The sequence below is a fragment of the Brassica napus genome, chromosome C5 (assembly GCF_020379485.1).
Source record: "Brassica napus cultivar Da-Ae chromosome C5, Da-Ae, whole genome shotgun sequence".
Lineage (NCBI taxonomy): Eukaryota > Viridiplantae > Streptophyta > Magnoliopsida > Brassicales > Brassicaceae > Brassica > Brassica napus.
In genome coordinates this window covers 46748178-46772534 of record NC_063448.1, presented here as the reverse complement: position 1 = coordinate 46772534, position 24357 = coordinate 46748178, and the positions used below count along the sequence as shown (strand labels likewise).

At 35.8% G+C, this 24357-nt stretch overlaps 1 protein-coding gene and 1 pseudogene across 1 annotated transcript; one reads left to right on the top strand and one right to left on the bottom strand.

Annotated features, from left to right (window-relative positions):
- Positions 1 to 4356: 4356 nt before the first annotated feature.
- LOC106417142 (pectinesterase inhibitor) lies at positions 4357 to 4929 on the bottom strand. Its single transcript, XM_013857994.1, has one exon. The coding sequence runs from the start codon at positions 4927 to 4929 to the stop codon at positions 4357 to 4359; it is 573 nt and encodes a 190-aa protein (XP_013713448.1).
- A 2690-nt stretch (positions 4930 to 7619) lies between these two features.
- LOC106417890 lies at positions 7620 to 16551 on the top strand (annotated as a pseudogene).
- Positions 16552 to 24357: the final 7806 nt, after the last annotated feature.

The window sequence follows — 24357 nt, the reverse complement described above, 5'->3', positions numbered from 1 at the left end:
GTTGAAGTCGGTGAAATCGATACATACTCTCCATTTTCCGTTCTTCTTCTTAACCACGACTGGGTTTGCGAGCCAGTCAGGGTATTGGACTTCGCGGATAGAGCCGATTTTTAGAAGTTTATCCACTTCGTCATTTACGGCTTTGGCTCGCTCGGGGCTTAGCTTTCTGCGCTTTTGTTTGATGGGTTAGAATGTGGGATCGACGTTCAGATCGTGGGATGAGACATTAATGTCTATTCCAGGCATGTCTGCTGCGGACCACGCAAACATTTTGATATTCTGTTTGAAATAAGATAAGAGATCGCCTTAGCTCTGGAAGCAGACCGTTTCCGATGTTAACTATTTTTTCGGGGGAACTTTCGTCCAGAGGAACGGTACTGGATAGATCTTTGGCAGGGTCTTTATCTGAGAGGTCGCGTGCGAGTGGGATATTCTGTTCCTCTTGCGGCATTTTTCGGAACTCGGACATGTAGCAGGCGCGAGCTTGTTTCTGGCTTCCGAGTATGGTTTTCTCTCCGGTTGGAGATACGAATTTCACGCATTGGTGATAAACCGAGGGGACTGCCCACATCTGGTGTAACCAGGAGCGCCCAACGATGGAATCAAAAGGCATGGGGAGGTCGACTACAGTGAATTCTGTTTCCTGCTTTAGGTCGCATGCTTTCGTAGTTACTATCGCGACTCCGAGTGGACGGATTGTCCTCCCTTCAAAACTGGTGAGGGGTGCTGCTTCCCGCCTGATCTTTGGGACCGGTTGTTCGAGCGACCATAGCGTTTTTTTGTGAAATGATGTTAACAACACTCCCGGTATCGATGAGAATTTTCGAGAGGATCATGCCTCCAACATCTAGCGCGATTACCAAAGCGTCATCGTGAGGCATATCGAGCTTTATAGTTTCATGTTCGTAAAAAGTCAAAGCTTCTCCTTTCTGTAATGTATTTTCGGATGTGCTGATAGTGGGACTCTTAATTGGTCTTCGCGTGGAACGGGAGTGTTCATCGAGGTTGTTGAACTCTCTTGACGTGATCGTCTTGCTCGAACTAAGGAGTTCGAGATCGATAGATCCGATGCGGTTAAGTGAGTTTGGTTGGGATCCATAGTCGCTCTTAGGAAAATTTAGATCGGTTTCTTAGCAAAGATGTTTTTTGTTTATCTTCCCCACAGACGGCACCAAAATGTAGAACCTAAATTCTACACAAAGTATTTGATAGTGATCGGGGTTGATTTAGGGAAGACAAATGATGTGAGCAATGATATCTTTAGAACACAATGATGTTATATAGTTTCTGGTAGGCGAAGATAGACTTTATTGATAACTGGGATCGAATACAATGAATCGAGTGATACAAAGGAGATCAATAAAGGAATAATCTAAAAGTAGGAAGATAACAAGATCGATGTAAATGTGTAGCTCTCTCTAGAGTTTTCAACGTGTCCTCTTCCGTGTGTCTTCTCCTTCCTTTATAGTAAGTCGACTCCGAGATCCCCGTGGCAGATCCGGAATCTCATCTTCTTGTTACGCGATCTCTGCGACCTCCGCGACTCCTTCTTCGAGCTCGATTCTCATTGTGGGCCTCGGCCTGTCTTGGCCCATTCCTTTGATCGTGGCCCATTTCGGTATTGACCAAAATTGGGTCCAACAAATATTTTCTGACAATTGTGGATGATCATTTTAGGGAAACATAGGTTTATTTTATGTGTACAAAGAATGAAGTTTTAACAGTCGTTTTTGCATTTGTTGCTCAAGTATAGAATCAAAACAATGTGAAGGTTAAATCTGTTCGATCAGACAACGCACCAGAGCTCAAGTTTACTTCATTCTTTCAAGAGAAAGGCATTGTACCGTTTCCTTCGTGTCATGAGACTCTGGAGCAGAATTCTGTAGTCGACCGCAAACACCAATATATACTGAACGTTGCCAGGGCTTTCATGTTTTAGTCGCTACTTCCAGTGGTTTATTGGGGTGATTGCGTGTTGACTGCAGTCTTTGTAATCAATCGAACACCTTCTCCTCTACTTGGTAACAAGACTCCACATGAACTTCTCACTTGAAAAAAGCCTTTGTATGCTCAGATAAGGAATTTTGGCTGCCTCGGTTATGGTTCAACATCTCCAAAGCAGAGACACAAGTTTCAACCACGGTCGAGTGCATGCATCTTTTTGGGCTATCCTTATGGATACAAGGGGTACAAGTTGTTGGTTCTGGAGACACATCAGGTTTCTATTTCAAGAAATGTGATATTTCATGAGGAGATATTTCCCATGCCATCTACTTTGTTATCTGAAGACGGTCTGAAACTCTTCACATCACCACAATCTTTGTCCTCAGGTACATCACCTTTTACACCCTCACCAGAAATTTCTTCATCTTCTAACATTTCCCCACAAATTTCTACTAGAACCAGGAAACAACCTGCTCATTTACAGGATTATCATTGTTTCAACATGGATTATAATCTCACATATCCTATTTTATCTTTGTTATCTTATTCCAAAATCTCCTCCTCTCATTTATCTTGCATCAATAACATCACCAAGATTCTGATTTCTCATTCATTTTTTGAGGCAAAGAACGATAAAGAGTGGTGTGAAGCAGTTGATAAAGAGTTTGGGGGCAATGGAAGATACTAAGACATGGGATGTGACGATTTTACCGGCTGTGAAGAAAGCTATTGGTTGTAAAATCCTTTACTCACTAAACTTCAATGCAGATGGCACTCTTGAGCGACGCAACGTCCGTTTAGTAACTAAGGGTTTTACACAGAAAGAGGGCTTGGATTATACTGAGACGTTCTCTCTAGTAGCCAAGCTAACAACAGTTTGTTTTCTTTTAAAAGTGGCTGCTTCCCGCAATTGGTTTCTTCATCAGCTTAACATTTCCAACGCATTTTTAAATGGAGAGTTGAATGAAGAAATTTATATGGAGATTCCGAATGAATTTGCAGAGAGAAAATGTATCACTTTGCCTAAAGATTCTGTTTTCCGACTGAATAAATGGATTTATGGTCTCAAACAGGCTTCAAGACAATGGTTCCTTAAATTCTCTGCTGCTTTGTTGCGTTTGCATTTGTGAAGACGTATGATGATGGTCATTTTCTTGTGGTAATGGTGTATGTAGATGACATAATTGTGGCAAGCACAAGTGCATCTAAATCTAAAGAGTTAATTCAAGATTTGTCTCAGAAGTTCAAATTGAGAGATCTTGGCTTTCTTAAGTATTTCTTAGGTCTGTAAATAGCTCGGAGCAGTGAAGGAATCTCTATTTGTCAGAGAAAATATGCATTGGAGACTCTTTCTTCTATAGGAATGCTCGGGTGCAAGCCTACATCAACTCCAACGGTTCCGAATCTTCAATTGTTTATTGATGAGGGTACATCTATAGAGAATGCAGAGATGTATCGAACTCTTGTAGGACGGTTGATGTATCTTACGATCACCAGACCAGATATCTCATATGCTGTCAACAAGCTTTGTCAATACTCATTTGCTCCTAAGTTACCACATCTTCATGAAGTGTATCGGGTATTACAATATTTCAAAGGAACCATTTGACATGGTCTTTTCTACTCGACTTACGTGGACCTGACTTTGAAGGGCATTGCTGATGCAGATTGGTCTTTATGCCGTGATAGTAGACGTTCAACGCTAGGCCTGTCTATGTTTCTTGGTGGCTCGTTAATCCCATGGCGATCAAAGAAACATGACACAGTCTCTTGTTATTCCGCTGAAGCAGAATATCAAGCTTTGTCTCAAGCTGCGAAAGAAATGGTTAAGTTGATCAAGCGCCTTAATGATTTGAAGGTTCGATCACCAACACCAATCTTGTTCTATGATAGCACCGCTGTTCCATTGCTACTAATCATTATTGTTCCATGAACAAACTAAGCATATAGAGAATGATTGTCATTTTGTTCGGGAACGGCTTGATCGCGGTACACTCAAGACTCTCCATGTTCGTACGGCTGATCAGGTTGCAGACATAATGACTAAACCACTATTTTCTCATCAGTTCAATCATCTTATGTCCAAGATGAACCTTCATAACATTTCCGAAAGCTCATCTTGAGGGGCCCTATTGATGTACATACCCGGTTTACCGGTTTATACGTAGATTTTTAACTTAGTGGTTTAGTGTACAGCTCAATATACATATACATGTAAATGTTCATTTGATTAATGAGAGAATATATTTTATATAACAAACTTCTTCGTCTCTCTCAAAGCAGATTGAACGTAATAACGAGATGAAAGAATTTTGATTCTTGGCAAAGTAGCAAGACATAGCAATTTACACTATGAATTTATGCAATTATTTATTTTTAAAGTTGTTACACTCGTCACTATGACATTTAATACTATTTTCCTTCTTTCAAAACTTTGGAGAAAACCATACCAGTGCTACACATTCTTTCAAACATCACAACGCGACGCGAAAAATAAGCAGGTATTGGCTGTGCTTCAATCAAGGTTTCACAATCAGATATAGCCATCATCGCTTTATAAGCCGCCATAAATGCTGAGAAATATACCTTGGAGCTGGCATATCCTTTTGCTATCTCGATCCCTTTAGTGGATTGTTCATAATCTGTCAAGCAAGACCCATATATCATCTTGAGATTTGGATCAGTTGTGGTGTTCACTAAACCTTTCGTCAACTTTATGGTCCTGAACCCAAACCCTTGGGTCTTTTCGATGACCATACCGAGAAGACCGTGTAAGTCGAGGGTTAATGTTTTTGGGTCGGAGAACAGCCAAGCGATGCAGAAGTTTTTGTAAAGTGTCGGTTTTGAGCAGAGTTGGACGACTAATTCTTTTGTGACTTTGTCACTTGGAGTATAAGATGAACACAAAGGGGTGATTGATATGAGAACGAGGGCGAGAAGATGAAGAACCGAGAACATGTTTCTTGTGACGCAAGAAAAAACCATGTTTCTTATGTAGAAGAATGGTTATGCGTGTTCTTAGATGTGTATGGGGGGAGTGTACTTTATTGCTTTGTAATATAAACTTATCAGCTTTTGAGGGGTGTGGTAAAAGTTTTAAGTCATATTAAGAATCTTGGCGAGGTTAAATATAATCTTTGACCTGATTTGTTTCTTTTATTGAATTGTTTAATCAATTTAAAGAATGAGACCAAGAAAGAAAGTATCTAATAATTAAGCAGAGAAAGCTGGACAAGAATTCTGTATTTTCCATTAATCGATTTTTATACTACAAAGATAAGATCATCATAAGTAGAATTTCTTAAGAATATCGAGCACAATTAACGGGATTAATTATTAATATAATCTGAACCTCCAATTACTCCATAGTTGCTCCAATTTTTAATTTTTTGGAACAATCCATAGTTGCTCCATAATTGTCGGAATCTCCAGGGTGTCTTTGTATATTTATAGACTAAGAGTAATATTTGAACCCAACTTGTGTTCAACGGAGCAAAAAAATATAACCGAACCAAATGATTAAATCTGGAAGTAGAACCGATATTAGAAAAACCAACAATGAAATCACACTGAATTTGGTTTACTCAATTAAAAATGGGTCAAGCAAACCAACGATCAAACCCGATGAACCATAATTGGTTACTTGAGCATTTCAAATTATTACAAAGGAGTGGTAAAGTATATTCTTTGAGCTCATCCCATATCAACGAGAAAGTAAAAAAAAAATCAAGGTTTAAAACAAAATATAAAACCAAACCAAATATAACCAAAACAACTCCGGTTTAAGATCTCGATTTGGCCTAAACAGAACCAAAACTAAACCTTGATTTTACCTGTGGAGCTACTTCTACATGTGAATGGGCTTGTCGTAGGTAGCCATAGCAGCTTCCTTGATAGCCTCACTCATGGTGGGATGAGCGTGACAGACTCTAGCAATGTCTTCACTAGACGCATCATAGTTAATCGCCAGAACCGCCTCATGGATCAACTCTCCCGCGTTAGGTGACATAATGTGAACTACCAAGATCTTTTCCGTCTCTTTATCAGCCAAATCTTGACCAATCCCTTGTTGGATAATTCCAAGCTCGTGGAAACTTAACATATTATTAGATGTTTAATATGTTAAGATAAACACAATAAGGAAACCTAAAAATAGGAAAAGGAAGTTTCTATTTAGGTTAGGTTTGTGTTTTCTATATCCCACATATTAAATAGAATTGTCTTTCATATAAATATAGGTCTAATGGAGAGGTGTTCCACATGATCTAAGAGAAACATATTGAGAGCTTTAGTTTTGAGTAGTTTCTAAAGCTAATAAGAAAATTTGTTCTTATAAACTCTTGTGTTTGTAAGAGATTTGAATTGGTATCAGAGCCTCAGGTTGGAGACTCGATCTAAGCTTAAGTTGTAGCTTAAGATCCTGGTGCTTGTGAGCAAGAGATCGCGGCGGCACGATGGCTGACGTGACTAGGGCTCCACGCACGAAGGACTTTGGATCAACATCCATCCAATGTCCGATGTTGTCATCGACAAACTACACAGTTTGGTCGATGAGGATTAAGGTTCTACTTCGTGTTCATGAAGTGTGGGACACGATTGAACCCGGTTCAGATGATCAAAAGAAGAACGATGTTGCGATAGCTCTTTTGTTTCAATCTGTTCCCGAAACATTGATTCTCCAGGTGGGAGAACAAACCGCATCAAAAGAGATCTGGAACGCCATCAAGTCGCGACACCTAGGAGCTGATCGTGTAAGGGAGGCGAGACTTCAGACGTTGATGACGGAGTTTGATAGGTTGAAGATGGATGATTCAGATACGGTCGATGACTTCGCGGGGAAGATATCGGGCCTATCATCCAAAGCAACCTCGTTGGGAGAAAACATAGAAGAATCCAAGATGGCCAAGAAGTTCTTGAAGGGTCTTCCGAGACACAAGTATATCCAGATCGTAGCATCACTTGAGCAAGTCCTAGATCTCAACTCGACGGGGTTTGAATACATAGTTGGAAGGCTTGAGGCGTACGAGGAGCGTGTAGGAGAAGAAACTCAGAAAGAAGACCAAGGGAAGCTGATGTTTTCGAACAATGAAGAGCATAGTCAGAGGGGCTATGAGAATTCCCGTGGTAGAGGAAGAGGAAGGAACGGTAGAGGCAGAGGTCGAGGTAGGTCACACAACCAAAACCGTGCGTCACACACCAAAGATAACAACTCGAAGAAGAATCTTTCGAAGCTGATATGTTGGAGATGTGACAAGCCTGGTCACTACGCAACTGTCTGTCCCGAGAAGACAGAAAAGAATCAAGAAACCGACCTAAACGAGACAGAAGAGGCCGATGCACTCTATGTACACGAGGTGGTGTTTTTGAACAAAGATAGGGTGATTCCGAAGAATCTTGATATCGACAAAGGCAATGCAAGTGTCTGGTATTTGGATAATGGAGCGAGCAATCACATGACAGGGAACAAGGAGTTCTTTTCGAGTTTGAATCTCAACACCAAAAGGAAGGTGAAGTTTGGTGATGGATCTTGTGTTGACATTGTAGGAAAGGGTGTGGTTACCTTTGTGTGCAAGACTGGAGAGAAGAAGGCACTCAAAGACATATACTACATACCCGACCTGAAGCACAACATATTGAGTCTTGGGTAAGCAACATAAAACGGATGTGAGGTTAACATGAAAGATGTCTACTTAACGCTCACAGATTCACATGGAAGGTTGCTATTGAAGGGGAAAAGTGAGGTATTCGATCGATTCAAAAGGTTTAAAGAGAGTGTAGAGAAGCAGACTGGGTCAACCATCAAAACCTTTCGCACCGATAGAGGAGGAGAGTTTACCTCAGCTGAGTTCAATCTATTCTGTGACGAGAATGGAGTTAAAAGGCACCTAACCGCGCCTTACACACCTCAACAAAACGGTGTTGTAGAGAGGAAAAACAGACCCTTGATGGGAATGACAAGAAGTATGCTGAAGGCAATGAAGATGCCAAATTACTTGTGGGGTGAAGCTGTACGACATTCAACTTACCTCATCAACAGAGTTCCTACAAAAGCCTTGAAGAATCAGACGCCAAGTGCCTTACTTCCCTCTGCTGTATCAATAGCCTTGGCTCTGCTATTAGCCATGAACGGGAACTTCCCAACTCGGTAGCTCACACCGTCTTTCTTCAGCTGCTCCTCGGCGCCGCATGTGAGTTTCATCATCCGTCTAGTAGAGGTCTGTTTAACTCTATGGACAGTCAAAATTTTACACGAGGTAACGAGAGATGAAAGTATTTGGATTCTTGGCGAAGTTCCAAGACATTAGTTTAACTAAGAAGTTATGTATTTATTGGTTTTAAGTTATAACACCAGACAGTGACAACTAAATATATGAAAAAAATAAATAAAAATTTTCAATAATACTAATTATAAACTATTTTTAGTCAATTAAACACAAAAGAACACCTCAATGTAATTATCTAAGAAAATAGATAGATGTATAAAAATATTTATATTACTTTGAATTTTCTTGTATTGTTTAAAATTATGTTTTAAAAGAAATAATATTTCTTTTTTTCTAATATAAAGATTATCTTTGTAAATTGTTTTTAATGAAATCACATTATATACACATTTATATCTTTCATTTAAGAAAATATAGATATAAAGAAAGTATTTTATTACTTTAAAGTATATTTTAAGTTATTAAAAATATTTTTAAATGTAATGTTACTATTTTGTGAACTTCCCTTTTTTATGAAATCATATTCTATATACAAATATTTTCTTTTTCAATTTGTTTTTTTTTATTATATGTATAGGTGTTTGGAAACTTTTAAAAAGGAAACTAAATAAAAAATTAATAATCTCTATAATATTATTTGAGAAGTCAGTTTCATATGCGTCGTTCTCATGTTAACTTTCACGATGATTGATTACACTAATACCCTTAATGAATTAAAATATTACATTTAAAATACTATTATTTATTTAGTTTCCTTTTTAAAAAATTTCACACACAGATACATATAATAAAAAAAGGAAATTATTTTTTAAAATTAAAAAAAAATGAATTGAATGTAATATTACTATTTTGTGAACTTTTCCTTTTTTTATGAAATCATATTATATATACATATATTTTCTTTTTTCAATTCGTTTTTTTACTTTATAAAAAAAATTCCTTTTATATTATATGTATATGTGTTTGAATTTTTTTAAAAAGAAAACTAAATAAATAATAGTATTTTAAACGTAATATTTTAATTCATTAAGGATATAAGTGTAATCAACCATCGTGAAAGTTAACGTGAGAACGACACATATGAAACTGACTTCTCAAATAATATTATAGAGATAAATAATGTTTGGAGGTGGTAGCAAAATTTTAATTCCTATTGTGTATGATCCTGTTGTGGTTTAATGAATATGTTGAACCTGATTTTTTCTCTATCTTTTAGTGACTTGTTGACTTGATTTTGAAACTGTTAAATATTAAAGATGAAGTATCCCACATCGAAAATTTAATGATACATTAACTAATATGTAAAAGGTTAAAGTTAATCCACTAACCACCAAGGGGTGTCAAAATGAGTTAACTAGCTCAACTCAGCTCAGTTCATAGTAAACTCAGATTTTTCATGAGCTAACTTAGCTAAGCTCATTTATTATATGAGCTTCCATATGTAAACTTGAACTCAGATCATCTAGATCATGAGTTAAATAAGCTAACTCCGTATCAAATATAAAAATAATTTTAAAAATATATTTCAAAAATTAAATATTGAAATTCAAAACATTAATATTAAATACTGAATAAAACCAAAATCTAATAATAAATTAAATAAAAATTAAATTAGTGATCCAAAAATCTATTACACATATGAGTCATGAGATGATTCACCCTCCAAGTCTTCATCTACTCAAATCATAAAGAATAGGATAAGACATGCCCCTTACGCAGGGTGAATTTATATGAAAATTATTTAAGAAATATCTTATGGAAAAATAAAATTTATATTCTTGATCGAATTAATATTTTTGGCCCTTAAACAATTTTGTAAAAGCTTTTTGTTAATTACATAATTTGTTTACTGATGAACTGATCCCATTTTTAAAATATTTTAAGCCAAAAAATCACTTTTCACATAAGAACCTAATTTAGGCCGAAGAATATCAAGCCTACTATTTGGTTACAATGAAACTATGTCAACTCAGTTTTATATCATGATTTAGCAATTTAAAAGTTAATTATGGTTATGAGAAGTTTATTTTCACGTGCCAATCTTAGCTATCTTCAATATTTTTCTCATTTTTGTGTCGTTTTTTTTATTTTGGTTATTGTTCGATATAAATATTGATTTTTAGTTTATTCTCATTTCGTTATTTTTTTCGCCTAAAATTTAGAAAATGTTTAAGATTTAAAATTATTAAAGAGATACATACATAGGTTAAGATCCGCGTCTTGTGCAGAATAAATATTTTATACTTATTACTTATTTTACGTTTTTCTGCATATTATGAAATAATAGGATATTAATTATATATTAAATAACTAAGAAATCAATTACTATTACATGATAAACTGGTGTGCGCATATAAATTAAAGGACCAGTCTTGTTTATTCGCAATCATTCTAGGGTAAATAAATAAAAACAATCAATCTTATCTATCGTATATGATATATAACTAAATTTAAATGATATTAACATTGATATATAGTATACTTTTAATATGGATATTTATTAAATGAAGTTTGTACTCATATGATTTTATATTTATTTGCATATTTGTGTAACAAAATTTTAAACCAATGATTTTTTAATATGAAATGTTTAGTGGTTTTAAGAATTTATAATCATTTAAAAAATAATAATTAAAATTTCAAAATTAAAATATTAACTTTTCAATATATGGTCAACGCATATATCAAAATATAAGTATGTATTTTCATATAATGTATAGTTTAATTTAAGCGATATGATATATATATATATATATATTAACATAAACACCAATGAAAATAAAAAAAAATTATTCATATGATTTTATAATCATTGTACCTTATTATATAAAAAATTTAAACCTTGATCACAAAAGTTTATGTGAGACTTTTAACAATTTTAGTAATTTATACTCGTTTTGAAAAAATTAAATACAATATAAAAAAATCTAAATTTTTATTATATGATTAATGTAATTGTGTAATTTATTTTAATTAAAAATAATTAAACAAAATAATAGAAAGTATACAGATTGTTAGCAAATCTTTATTATTTAAAATCTTTAATTGTCATATATATCTTAATCACATTAGGTAATTCCGTAGGCTATATTTAAGGAAAGAATATATAATAATTTTAAATTAATAAATGAATGGTCCATAATGGATATACTATATAATATAACATTTCCTAGAATTTTAAATTTGGACTAACAAAATTATCAATTGATTTTCAAGCCGCCATGTAAGCAAAATTAGCATTCCAATTACGTGACAACTCAGCAGAATAGTTTTAATTAGTACAAACTACAAGTTATAACTTTTTAATGTTTCTCTATTAATATATAAGGGATATATATAAATATTCCGCATGAGAGTCTTACGAATATTTTGTTTTACATTTTAATTCTAAAGATATATGATATGATGATTGATATCAATATTCTTTTACATTCTTATATCTATATTTAAAATAAAAAAACTGGTTTTACATTTTAATTTTAGAAGATAAATATGATTAATATAGCACATAAGAAAACTGGAAGTCATCCCCACACACACATATATATATATAATTATAAATATGACTTAGCTCATCTAATCTATTAAAATTGAAGTACAAAATAAAATTAACCTTTAGATTTATAATTTATTTACAACCCTAAGCCACTGAAATAATAAAGAAACTCTAACCTTAAACATTCTATTCTTTGTCTTTTTCTAATTTATTAAATCATTTCCTAATTCGAATATGCTGTATAACAATAACAACATCAGTATAAAATCTTTAAATTACGTATTGAACATAAACATTATGAACATTAATACGTAAAGCATCTCGTGCCATAAATTCGTGGATAGCATAGCCCAGGAAATTAATGCCCAGACATAATTATTATAGCTACTAATATATCAATTCAATGTTTGGTTCTGAACATTAATTTCCTGGGCTAGGCTATCCACGAATTTATGGCAGGAGATGCTTTACATATTAATGTTCATAATGTTTATGTTCAATACGTAATTTAAAGATTTTATACTTATGTTGTTATTGTTATACAGCATATTCGAATTAGGAAATGATTTAATAAATTAGAAAAAGACAAAGAATAGAATGTTAGAGTTTGTTTATTATTTCAGTGGCATAAGGTCGTAAATAAATTGTAAGTATAAAGGTTACTTTTATTACTTCAGTTTTAATAGATTAAATGTCTGATCAAACTAAACCAAGAAATATAAATGAAATAACCAGAACAAGCACATAAATTCTTTTAGCAGAAAACAAACACATAAATTTGTGGGCACTTATTTAGTTAATGACTAAACTATCACCACAACTATCACCACAAAACTAAACCATGAAATTATAGGCAGGGGCGGTCCTTATATTCCGGGGGCCCTAGGCGAATTTTTTTTTGGTTTTTGTAAAAGGATAAATAAATCGGGGGATCAATTATAATAAATTGAAAAATTGGAAGCCTATTTGTTAATGATTTTTTGCTGAATTTTTCTTAAAAAATGGGGACCCCTAGACGGTCGTTTCATCCCGTTCCCCTCAGGACCGCCCCTGGTTATAGGTTTCAAACAATTAAATAATCAGTAAATTAATATATATGATTTAAATACCGTAACCGTTAAAGTGAATAACCTACATTTACATCACATAGATTTTCTTAGTAAAACTTAAGATAGTTCAAAAAATTAAAGACTGTAATCTACGTTTAGTAAAAAATATTCGTTTTCCTAAATATAATGAAATTCTACAACAATATTTTAGCTAGAAGATAATAAATCGCGTATAGTTTTTTTTTGACAAAATAAATCGCGTATAGTTTATTTAAATTCCCATTATATTCGGCCATTCAAAGATTGCAATCTATGAACTGGGCACATAAAGAGAACAATAAACTGTAAAATATAGGATTGAAATCATCTATCTCATGTAAATTTTCAAACGTATCACTGATAAATTAAAATTAAATCTATGAATATATAAAAATTGTTATAAATACACGAGTGCTGGCCATTGTGCTACACTATAGCCAAATAATAAGAAAAAGAGTGATCGCTTTAAAAATAAATCAGTAGAACTATGGCTGCTAATATGATACTATTGTTTCATTATAATATTTTTTTTTTTTTGAAATAAACTGTTACTAACTCAATTATAGATTTAGTACAAATCTATCTATTATTTTAGTCATTTGATTTAGTTATGTGTGTCATTTAATTTAGTCATATATACTTATATTGAGCTTATTATGCATTTATATATAACTAATTAAAAAAACATTTAACTTATGCTTAATGTTTTATCTATTCTATTAAAACTGAAATACGAAACAATACTTACCTATTATAAGTGATTTTTTTACATCTTATTCATTTCTTTTTAACCAATTTAAACCATTTTATTAATTTTATTTTCCACATAATTTGAGATCATTTATTATAAAAGTACGAAACAAAAATTAAATATTTTAAGTATTACTACATTTTTTACATTCAGTTTTTCAGTTTTTCCAAACTACTTCATTAATTATATTTACAATAATAATTTAACGTCATTTATTTTATGTGTTAACCATAATAATTTCAAACGTTTGAATGATATTACTTAATTAGTTAGACATGGGCATTTTCTTATATAGATCGGTTTTTGGGTATTATGGTTTTTTGGATTTTAAAATTAAAGTCCGTGTATAAACCATGACAACAAATGTCGAGCATACAACGAGTATTATATATTTCCGGATGTGTCCGAGTTTAATTCTTCCAGATTCTGGTAGATTCGTAGGAACCTAAAAATATCCAAATAACATATATTTATCACAATACTAAAAGGGACATATAATGAGAAATTAGGCTATCCACGTCAGCACATATAATCAACCAATTAGAACATTTCGTTTTTTTTTTTACTTAAATTTACGTTTGGGCTTTATGTGTTTGTGTTTGGGCTTTGTTTTCACTTAACCTAAAAACCTAAAACTAATAGCCCGACCTAGATTACGCGGAGATGCCGAGGCTTTTCTCCTCCTGCCACTTCGTCTTCTCTCTTCTCCTCTACCACTTCGTTTTCTCCCCGTGAAACCAATTCGAGTCGGTTTTCTTCAAGAGTGAAGGTAAAATTTTCTTCAAGAGCTTTTGCTGAGGGTTTCAATCGAATCACTTCAACTTTTTTATCTCTTGGGTTTCAATCGAATCACACTCATTGATCTCTGATTCATTAGGAAGCTGATTGAGGATATAGATGAGTACGACGGTGACAACCCTCTCTTCCCATGGATAAAGTGAGTTCATTTTTTATCTATTCTTGATTATAAAAAAAAGTCTTCTTGATCCTGAGATTTGAGGTTTCTCTCCAGGCGTGTTAAATGGGTGCAGGAGGCGTTTCCTCCGGGTGGAGAGTGCTCGGGTCTGTTGGTGATATACGAGCAGTGCGTGAGAAGTTCTGGCACTCGGACCGGTACAAGGATGATCTTCGTTACCTCAAAGTCTGGTTGGAAAATTTAATGTTTTTTTTAGCTCTTCCTTGAATGATCTTCTTTTGTATTGGACGTGTAGTTTACTAGAGGGAAGTGGTTTATCCTTTTGAAGGCGGAGCATTGCGCTGATGCGGAAGTGATTTATAAGTTTTTGGACGTTAATGATATTGGGAGGACGCATGGTTTGTACTACAGAGATTATGGGTTGAACATGGAGTATAAGGGTAAAGTGAAGACTGCTAATGAGATCTTCAATCTCAGAATCTCTAGGTGAGTTTTCTTCGTTTTGGGTCCTTGGCTTTTGTCACGTGATTTGATTAATAAAGTGTGAAACTCTGTGCAGGAATGCAAAGCCTGTGGAGAAGTTGAATGATGCTTACAAGAAGTTTATGGTGAGAACTATGAGAAGGACCAAAACAGTTGATGATATAAGAAGTTTCTTCTGTAAGTTTATCTATGCTTAAGTTTTTTTTTTCCACATGATGATTTATTTTACCTACTACAGGAGCCAAAGGAGAATGACTTACCGTCAAGAAGCTTTGGGACTGTATTGTCTAGGGGAGATAATAATAGTGAGACACAGTAATTAATTACTTTAGAAGTTTTATTAATATATTCTGTTAAGCTCTCTTACATGACAATGTGTTGTATAGATACAGGAAGGCAAGCTTTAGGACCACAAGCAAAGAGAACAAATCTGAATCACTAAGCAATTTCATCATTATGTATTTCTTGCTTTAAACATATATATAAACTTCATCAAAACTCTAAATTATTGAGCAACTCTCTCTCTGATTTTTGTAGCTCATCCAAGGCACCTTTGGCTGTGTACAAGGATACTACAACGGGGGATCAAACAGAATCGGACAAGTCAAAACCATAGTTTGGTTCTTGGCTTATGCTTGGAGGCAGAGCAGAGAGGAACAAAGAAAACAATGCCTTACCTGGAAAATGGGCAGCATTCAAGCTCTTGCTTCTGCTCTAACTGCGAAAACTAAACTAAACTTATCTCTGTAAACTGTTCATTTACCTGCATATATGTATTTTCACAGGTTCCTCAGAAACCCATTGTGAGAACTGCTGCTTCCTCTTTTGAGGTTTTTGTCGATGAAGAAGAATGTACAGAGTAAGTTACACAATTTGTTTCTGTTTCCATAACAAGACATAGATGTTTCGTTATTAACTTTTGATTATGAAACAGCAGTGAGGGAGTAGAGAAAAGGAAGAAGATTGAAACCATCTCACCATCATCATCAAACGTTTTGCCACTTAATGATGGCCGTGAGATAAAGAAGTAAGCATAAAACCCTTCTTGATTCACCCAAACAATTATCACATCACTTGAGTATCTCACATTAATGTTTCCTTTATATAAACTGTAGAGAAACAGAGCTTACTTTAGATGTTCGTTCACTCATATTGAGTTTATTTTTCATTTGTAATTGTTTATATCTACTTCTTGAGCTGTCTTATGATGATCTTTGGGTCATGTTGTTGTTGTTCAGGTGCAACGCATCGTAGAGGATCCTTCTGTACTGGTGGCTACATACGAAGGGACGCATAACCACTTAGGTCCAACGCTTCTGAAGGGAATGTTACAAGACAAGTTGGATCAAGCACTGTGACTGTGACTTTGGATATGGTTTATGGTGGGCATAGATTAGCTGTGGAGAAGAATGAAAGCGGCTGCTATATCTGGGAGGTTGATGGAGCAGTCTAGAACATGAAGCTTTCATTGAATGTTTTTGTTTTGGTCTTCATCCACGGAAATTAGGATGGCATTTTGTACTCTTTCGAATTGTAGAGGTTACGTGAGAAAAAATGAAAACTTAAGTGTATATAAATATTACATGAAAAATCATTAGCATTCAAGGAAATTTATGTCATTTATTTTAAATGTTAGAAGAAAGTTGATTCAATTGGAACAATTAAGGGAAAATATTCATGAAAATATGGTATATGTATATTCACTTGGAACCAAGACATCCTTAATAAACATGCTACAATAGTTAGGGTGAAATTTGGTGTTATATAATCAAACTCTTTGAAAAATTTAATATCATAACATTCTGAAAAAATATTTTTATAATGGAAGCATCACAGTATTTTATATTTTAAATTAAATGGATATCTTTAATAAATTCAAAACAGTTTTTTCATCAAAAATCTAAAAAATAATAAATTTATATTCCTTATATTTTCTAATAAGAATTTAATTTATAAATAAATATAAACTCGGTGATAAACGTCTTCATCATCTACATCTATACGTATGCTAAATCATTATAATGTAAATATGAGTATAAAAATAATATATATAAATATAAAATAAACAAAAGAAATAATTGTATTCAATAACAAAAATACAATCAATATTATTCTATATATACTAATGTATAATAAAATTATTGTAAGGATTATATTTTATACGTTAACCAGTAATAATTATTTCAAAAAAAATCTATTCAATTATTCTAATAACATGGTTAGCGTTATTTTCATATATAATAATACATATAAGATTCTAACAAACATGTATATTTATATCCTTTCTCAAAAAGAAAACATGAAACTTACACTATTAAAAGGAGAATATGAAGCCTTCTTAAGTTGTCCACGTTAGCGAAAATAATCGCAACCAATCATTTGTCCATGTCATCATAGATGTTAAGTTGTTGGACCACGAATCTTTGCTGCGTAATAGGCCCTTTATCTTTAATGACCCATTTGTTTTGCCATCTTCTTACTCCAATCTAATTTTGTTACGACGTCTATAGAATACATTCCAGAACTCACTTTCTTCCTATCTCTTCCGTATAACGCTTGCGACGGCTATAATGACGAATTAAAGCTACTTAATTACTCCTCCAGACAAATCGGCGTCTAACTCTCCACATCCCTCCTCTTACTCAATCATAACGATGCTTCCTCGAGCCAAAACACTACAAGAAAACATAATCTTAACGAGGGCGGTTTTCCTCTTTATTTCGTCGTAAAAGAGGCTTTACGACGAATTAGCGAGGAAGCGCGTTTGCTCGTTACTCGTCTGTCGTAACACATATTTCCTCGCTAATTCGTCGTAACTTAGCGAGGAATATATTTCGTCGTAAAGACGAAGTAGAGCTATTCGTCGTAAAGACCACGTCAATATTCCACGTAAGGACGTCGCTATATTTCCTCGTAAATACCTCGAAACGAGTTCCTCGTAATCTACACGTAAATACCTTGATAAAGTTTCCTCGCAAAATACACGTAACAACCACGAAAGGGTTTCCTCGTAAAATACTCGTAAATCTTTCCTCGTTATTTCCTCATAAATGGTTCCTCATAAAATACTCGTTTAGTATTTCTCGTCATTTCCTCGTAAGGTTTCCACGTAAAGAGGTCGTACATTAGCTACGAATTTACTTCTTTTTTATTATTTTACAGAATTTAAAAATATAATTAAAAAATAATTAAAATTATTTATTTTAATAATAAATAAAAATTTAAAATAAAAATAAATCAATATGAACATTTTTTTTTTTTTTATCATCAACAAACAGACTCATATAGACTCTGCGAACCAATCTGGTAACTCCGCATCCATGTGAACGACGAAAGACGATTGTTTCCTGGCACATCGTGCTAGACTATCCGCCTTTTGATTTTCCGTCCGGGGTACATGAATAATCTCTGAGCTAGTAAAACGTGTCTTCAGTAGCTTTATGTCGTGCAGATAACTCTCAAACGCCGGCCATTCCTCTGGTTCCGAAACCATCTTCACCAACTGAGAACAATCTGTAGCAAAAGTAACCTGAAACTGATGTAAATTCCTCATACATTCCATAGCCCATATCAGTGCTTCCATCTCTGCATGAAGAGGTGAAATACATGCCCTAGAATTCCTTGCACCCATCAATCCCTGAAAGCCCTCGAGTATGCTATACTATCCTTGACCTGAATAAGGTTCTTTATCTTTCCAGGAACCATCTATAAAGCACCAACGACCAACCCGCGGCTGACGATTCAAAACCTCAGTCTGTTGTGGTACCTGCTTAGTCTTCATCACCTGAGCCTCAGCCCAAAGTGTTGATTCAGTTTCTGTAAGCGTAAGTATATCTCTTGGGTCAATATCCAAATTACAAAAAACCTTATTATTCCTTCCTTTCCAAATATACCATAATATCCACGCAAACTGATGATCTTCCATTTTCGGGAGTACTCTCCAAAAAAGATGATCCATATTCGTAAATAGAGAACTAGTAGGGAAGTAGGTTGGGTTAGACGGTATCTTTGACAAAGCCCAAACTTGACGCGCAGGAGGGCACTCAAAAAACACATGGTTTAGTGATTCCTCCTCAGCTCCACATCTAACACAACAAATATCTCCCTTCATTACTCTTGCTTGCAAATTCTTCTTAACAGCTATACATCCGGATACCATTTGCCATAAAAAGTGCTTAATCTTTGGAGGGCATCTCACCTCCCAGCAGAACGCTTTTAGAATATCCACTGTGGGACCATAAAACACTGATGGTTTTGCCTTGTCTGGATAGACCCGTTCTAACTGATATCCTGATTTAACTGAATATTTCCCATTATATGTGAAGTGCCATCCATTCCTATCCACCATCTGAGTCTTACTTAAAGGAATACTTTCAATAATTTGAGCATCCTGGGGATCCACCAAATCCCGAATTACTTGCGACTTCCAAGTTCGTGAAATTGGATCTATCAAAGAGTCCACTGTGAGGTCCTGATAAGTGCCAGGTTGATTTTTTTTTTTGCTGGTCTCGGGCGAGTGGTTGGGAGCCATGGATCACTCCATACAGAGATAGAGGACCCCATTCCCACCCTTTTGATTAGTCCTTTGCTAACTAGAGATCTAGCAGATACAATACTCCTCCAACCATTCGACGGGGAGTATGAACGAATCGGTTCTAGCGGTGAGGCATTCCTATAGTACCGTCCTTTAAAAACCCTAGCAAAAAGAGTTGAAGGCTTCTCTATCAGCCTCCACAATTACTTTCCAAGCATAGCCGTATTGAAATCTGTTATGTCCTTAAAACCCAGACCTCCTTCGTCCTTATTTGTACATACTTTGTCCCATGACTTCCAGTGCATACCCCTTGTATTTCCCCCTGGGCTCCACCAAAATTTTGATACCGCACTCGTCAATTTCTTCACCGTTACCTTTGGTAACCGATAAACCGACATCACATGGTTAGCCAAAGCCGTGACTACTGATTTAATGATTACTTCCTTTCCACCTTTAGAAAAAAATTTAAACGTCCATCTATTCACCCTATTATTCAAACGGTCCTGAACAAATCCATAAACTTGTATCTTGGATCCCCCAAGACTCTCCGGCAGACCCAGATATGATCCCATCCCTCCTAAATTTTGTATCCCTAGGATGTCTCTCAACTCCTGTCTAGTGGACTCCTCAATCTTATGTCCAAATTGAATCGAGGATTTCTGAAAATTAATCAGTTGGCCCGAGACCACCTCATATTCCTTCAAAATCCTAAGGATAGCGTGACATTCTTCCTTTTGTGCCTTACAGAAAAAAAGACTATCGTCTGGGAACAACAGATGAGAAATCGAAGGGCAAGCTCTGGCAACCTTCATTCCCGTGAATTGATTACTCCTTTCAGCCTTCTTAATATTTGCAATCAAAGCCTCAGTACACATGATAAATAGATAAGGGGATAAAGGATCCCCCTGCCGTAAACCTCTTTGAGGAACTATATGTCCACGCGGCTGCCCATTCAATAAAACATGATATTGAACTGATGATATACATTCCATGATATGAAAATATTTTATATATAAATAAGTTTTGAATTTATATAATACAACAACCGGAAAAAAAACTAAGGGTCGTTCATCGCCCGGTAGAATTCATCACTCCTCCCCGTAACATCCGCCTCGTTATGTACGTTGGATGACTCGCCTTGAATGGGATGTTGTTGTCGCATGTTCCTCAACATGGACTCCCATTCCGGATTTGTGGCCGCAATAACGTCCAAGAAGCCCTCGACTCCACCCATACGAGATTTTGTCGCGGTCAACTCGTTACGCAGCTGAGCGGACTCTCTACGCAGCTCAGTGACTTCATCATCCCGTCGCTGACCATAAGACGATGTCGCTCTCGGAACATCTTTGACGGAACCAATACCCAACGTCCGTCCCTTTTTTTTAGGGACAACCTTAAAAACAAAAAATAAATATTGTAAGTAAAAATTTAAAGTTAAATTAAATGAATAATAAAAAATTAATTTTTTTGAAAATTTACCTCCTCATAAATCTTATCCACTTCAAGTGTGGATAAGGTGACGGGTAATCCGTCGGTAGACTGCTGGGTCAGCTGAGTCTGGCGGTCTTCAACCCGAGCAACTACGTCGTTGTAGATTTGCTCGGACTTGCCATCTACAAATACGCCCGCCTTGTTCTTGTGGGTCCTCTCGTAAAGTTCCATAAGAGACGGGAGATGTCCCGTCTCTTTGGCCTAAAAAACATTTAAGAAAGTTAGAATAAATTAGTATATATATTAAAAAAATTATTTAATAAAATATTTAATTACCATTTCCAAACGGACACTGGTGTGGGGTTTTTGGCCCGTAGTGTGAAGCATCGGCCCATTTCCGTGCTCATCGACCGTGTTACGGGAGTTAGAGCAAGCCTGGGCGATTCTAATGGAATCAGGAAGGCGCCAATAACGGATGAGGCCATCCCACACATCCGTGGTGAGCTCAGCGGGTTTGCCACTCTCATACCCCTTCACGATCCAGTCACCCTTCCAGTTGGAGACCGTGTCCAACAAGCGAGCTTTCGCCTTCGCGTTAAACTTCTTCCTCACCCTCTCAGTGATCCCCAAGGCCCAATTATATTTTTGCTGTTGGAAAAAATAAATTAACAATTAGTTTTTTAGAAAGTATATATATAAAGCATGAACAAAATTAAAGTATATATAATTAATTAATAGAAACTTACAGCGTAAATTTTGAACCACGTCTTTCTGACGTAGTGAGGCGTCTTACTCCAGTTTGGATGTGGCATGGAGAAGTAACCCTTGATCGTGTCGATTACGTCCGATGCAAGACATCCGTCAACCCCCCACCTGGAAAATACAAATTTAAAATATTAATTATTTTTTAATGTTATAAAAGAAATTTAAACGAATTAAAAAAAAATTAATGCAACATACCACAAAGTTCCGTCCGGTCGGTCTGGGTCAATGACTGGTAAACCTTCTCTGCCTGGCAGACTGAGAATGTCCTCTACAGTGTACTGCGAGTAAGGAGCACTCGGAGGCACCATCAAATCAGGATGAATATCGGCGACCATCGGAGGAGGCACAGGAGGAGGCATCCGAGGAGGCACATGAGGAGCCGATGGTGCACTAGAAGAAGTAGACCCAGAGACTCTCTGAGTGTACTGAGTCTCGGGGACAGTCTCCTGACCCGAAGAACCGGGAGCGGAAGAAGAGGCCGGGTCTAAACGACTACCCGACTCACCGAAGATCTCTCTGTAATGGACAGTAAGTCTTCCTTTTCGAACCTGGGAAAAAAATGAAATTTTTAAAATTAACATCAACAATATATTTTCCAACATTATCCACCTAATCAACACTAAATAACATAAAATCCGCAAACTTATCTAAATTCCCTATACTAACCACCTAATCTATCCTAAACTAACCAAATTAGAGAGGAATCAGAGAGGCTTACCATTGCTACGAAATGGAGAGGAAGTAGAGAGGAAGTAGAGAGGAAAGAAAGAGTGAGAGCTCGGGTGTATATATAAGATTACATATCGTCGCACATTCCTCGTAAGTTTACGACGAAATAGCAAGCAGTTACAAAGGCCCGTGTTTTTTTTACGAGGAAATTGCGAGGAATCACAAAGGCCCGTGTTTTTTTATACGAGGTATTAACGACGATTTAGCTTACGAGGAATTAACAAGGCTTGCTTTCCTATAAATATACCCACAACTCTCATTCTCAAACCACACACAAACTCCCAAAACACATCTTATCTCAAATCACATTCCTCAGCAAAATCCTATTCAAATTATAAATATCTGAATAAAATAGGAAAAGGAGAAGATATTAGAATTCATGTGGGCGAGACTTACGTATTATAATTGTTGGAAGTCTTGCCACATGTTAATCTGGTATTTCTCTCCTTTTCCTTTTTTTTCTAGTTTTTACACAACGAGATATTTACGACGATTTGTACTTACGTGGAATTAACGGGTTTTATGTTTAAATCCTTTTACGTGGTCTTTACGACGATTTCTGCTTACGTGGAATTAACGAGTGTTTTGTTTAAATCCTTTTACGTGGTATTTACGACGATTTCATCCTACGTGGTATTTACGACGATTTCACCCTACGAGGACTTTACGACGATTTGTGCGTACGTGGAATTAATGAGTGTTATGTTTAAATCCCTAGAATCCGAAACCCGAGACCCGAAACCCCAACCCCGAAACCCCAAACCTGAAACCCCAAACCCGAAACCCCAAACCCGAAACCCGAAACCCAAACCCCCATCTTTAATTTTCTACTTCATATATTCCAAACCCCCATCTTTAATTTTCTACTTCATATATCCCTAGAACCCGAAACCCGAAATCCAAACCCCGAAACCCCAAACCCCAACCCCCAAACCCAAAACCCCAAACCCCTAAACCCCAAACCCCAAACCCCAAAACCCATATTCCTTATTTTCTACTTCATATATTCCAAACCCCATCTTTATTTTTAGGTTTCGTCGTTATTTCCTCGTTGTCTTACGTGGTTTTTACGACGATTTCATCCTACGTGGTTTTTACGACGATTTCATCCTACGTGGTATTTACGACGATTTCATCCTACGTGGTATTTACGACGATTTCACCCTACGAGGACTATATGAAGATTTCATCCTTTCGTGGAATTAACTAGTGTTATGTTTAAATCCCTAGAATCCGAAACCCGAAACCCGAAACCCCAACCCCGAAACCCGAAACCCGAAACCCCAACCCCGAAACTCGAAACCCGAAACCCCAAACCCGAAACCCGAAACCCCAAACCCCAAACCCCAAACCCGAAACCCGAAACCCAAACCCCCATCTTTAATTTTCTACTTCATATATTCCAAACCCCCATCTTTAATTTTCTACTTCATATATCCCTAGAACCCGAAACCCGAAACTCGAAACCCGAAATCCAAAACCCGAAACCCCAAACCCCAACCCCCAACCCCGAAATCCTAAACCCGAAACTCCAAACCCGAAACCACAAACCCCATATTCCTTATTTTTTACTTCATATATTCCAAACCCCGTCTTTATTTTTAGGTTTCGTCGTTATTTCCTCGTTGTCTTACGTGGTTTTTACGACGATTTCATCCTACGTGGTTTTTACGACGATTTAAACCCTACGTGGTATTTACGACGATTTCATCCTACGTGGTATTTACGACGATTTCACCCTACGAGGACTTTACGACGATTTGTGCTCACGTGGAATTAACGAGTGTTATGTTTAACTCCCTAGAATCCGAAACCCGAAACCCGAAACCCCAACCCCGAAACCCCAAACCCGAAACCCCAAACCCGAAACCCGAAACCCCAAACCCGAAACCCCAAACCCGAAACCCCAAACCCGAAACCCAAACCCCCATCTTTAATTTTCTACTTCATATATTCCAAACCCCCATCTTTAATTTTCTACTTCATATATCCCTAG

Coding starts and splice junctions, on each gene's coding strand:
- LOC106417142 (XM_013857994.1), bottom strand. CDS start 4,929: ATGGTTTTTTCTTGCGTCACAAGAAACATGTTCTCGGTTCTTCATCTT.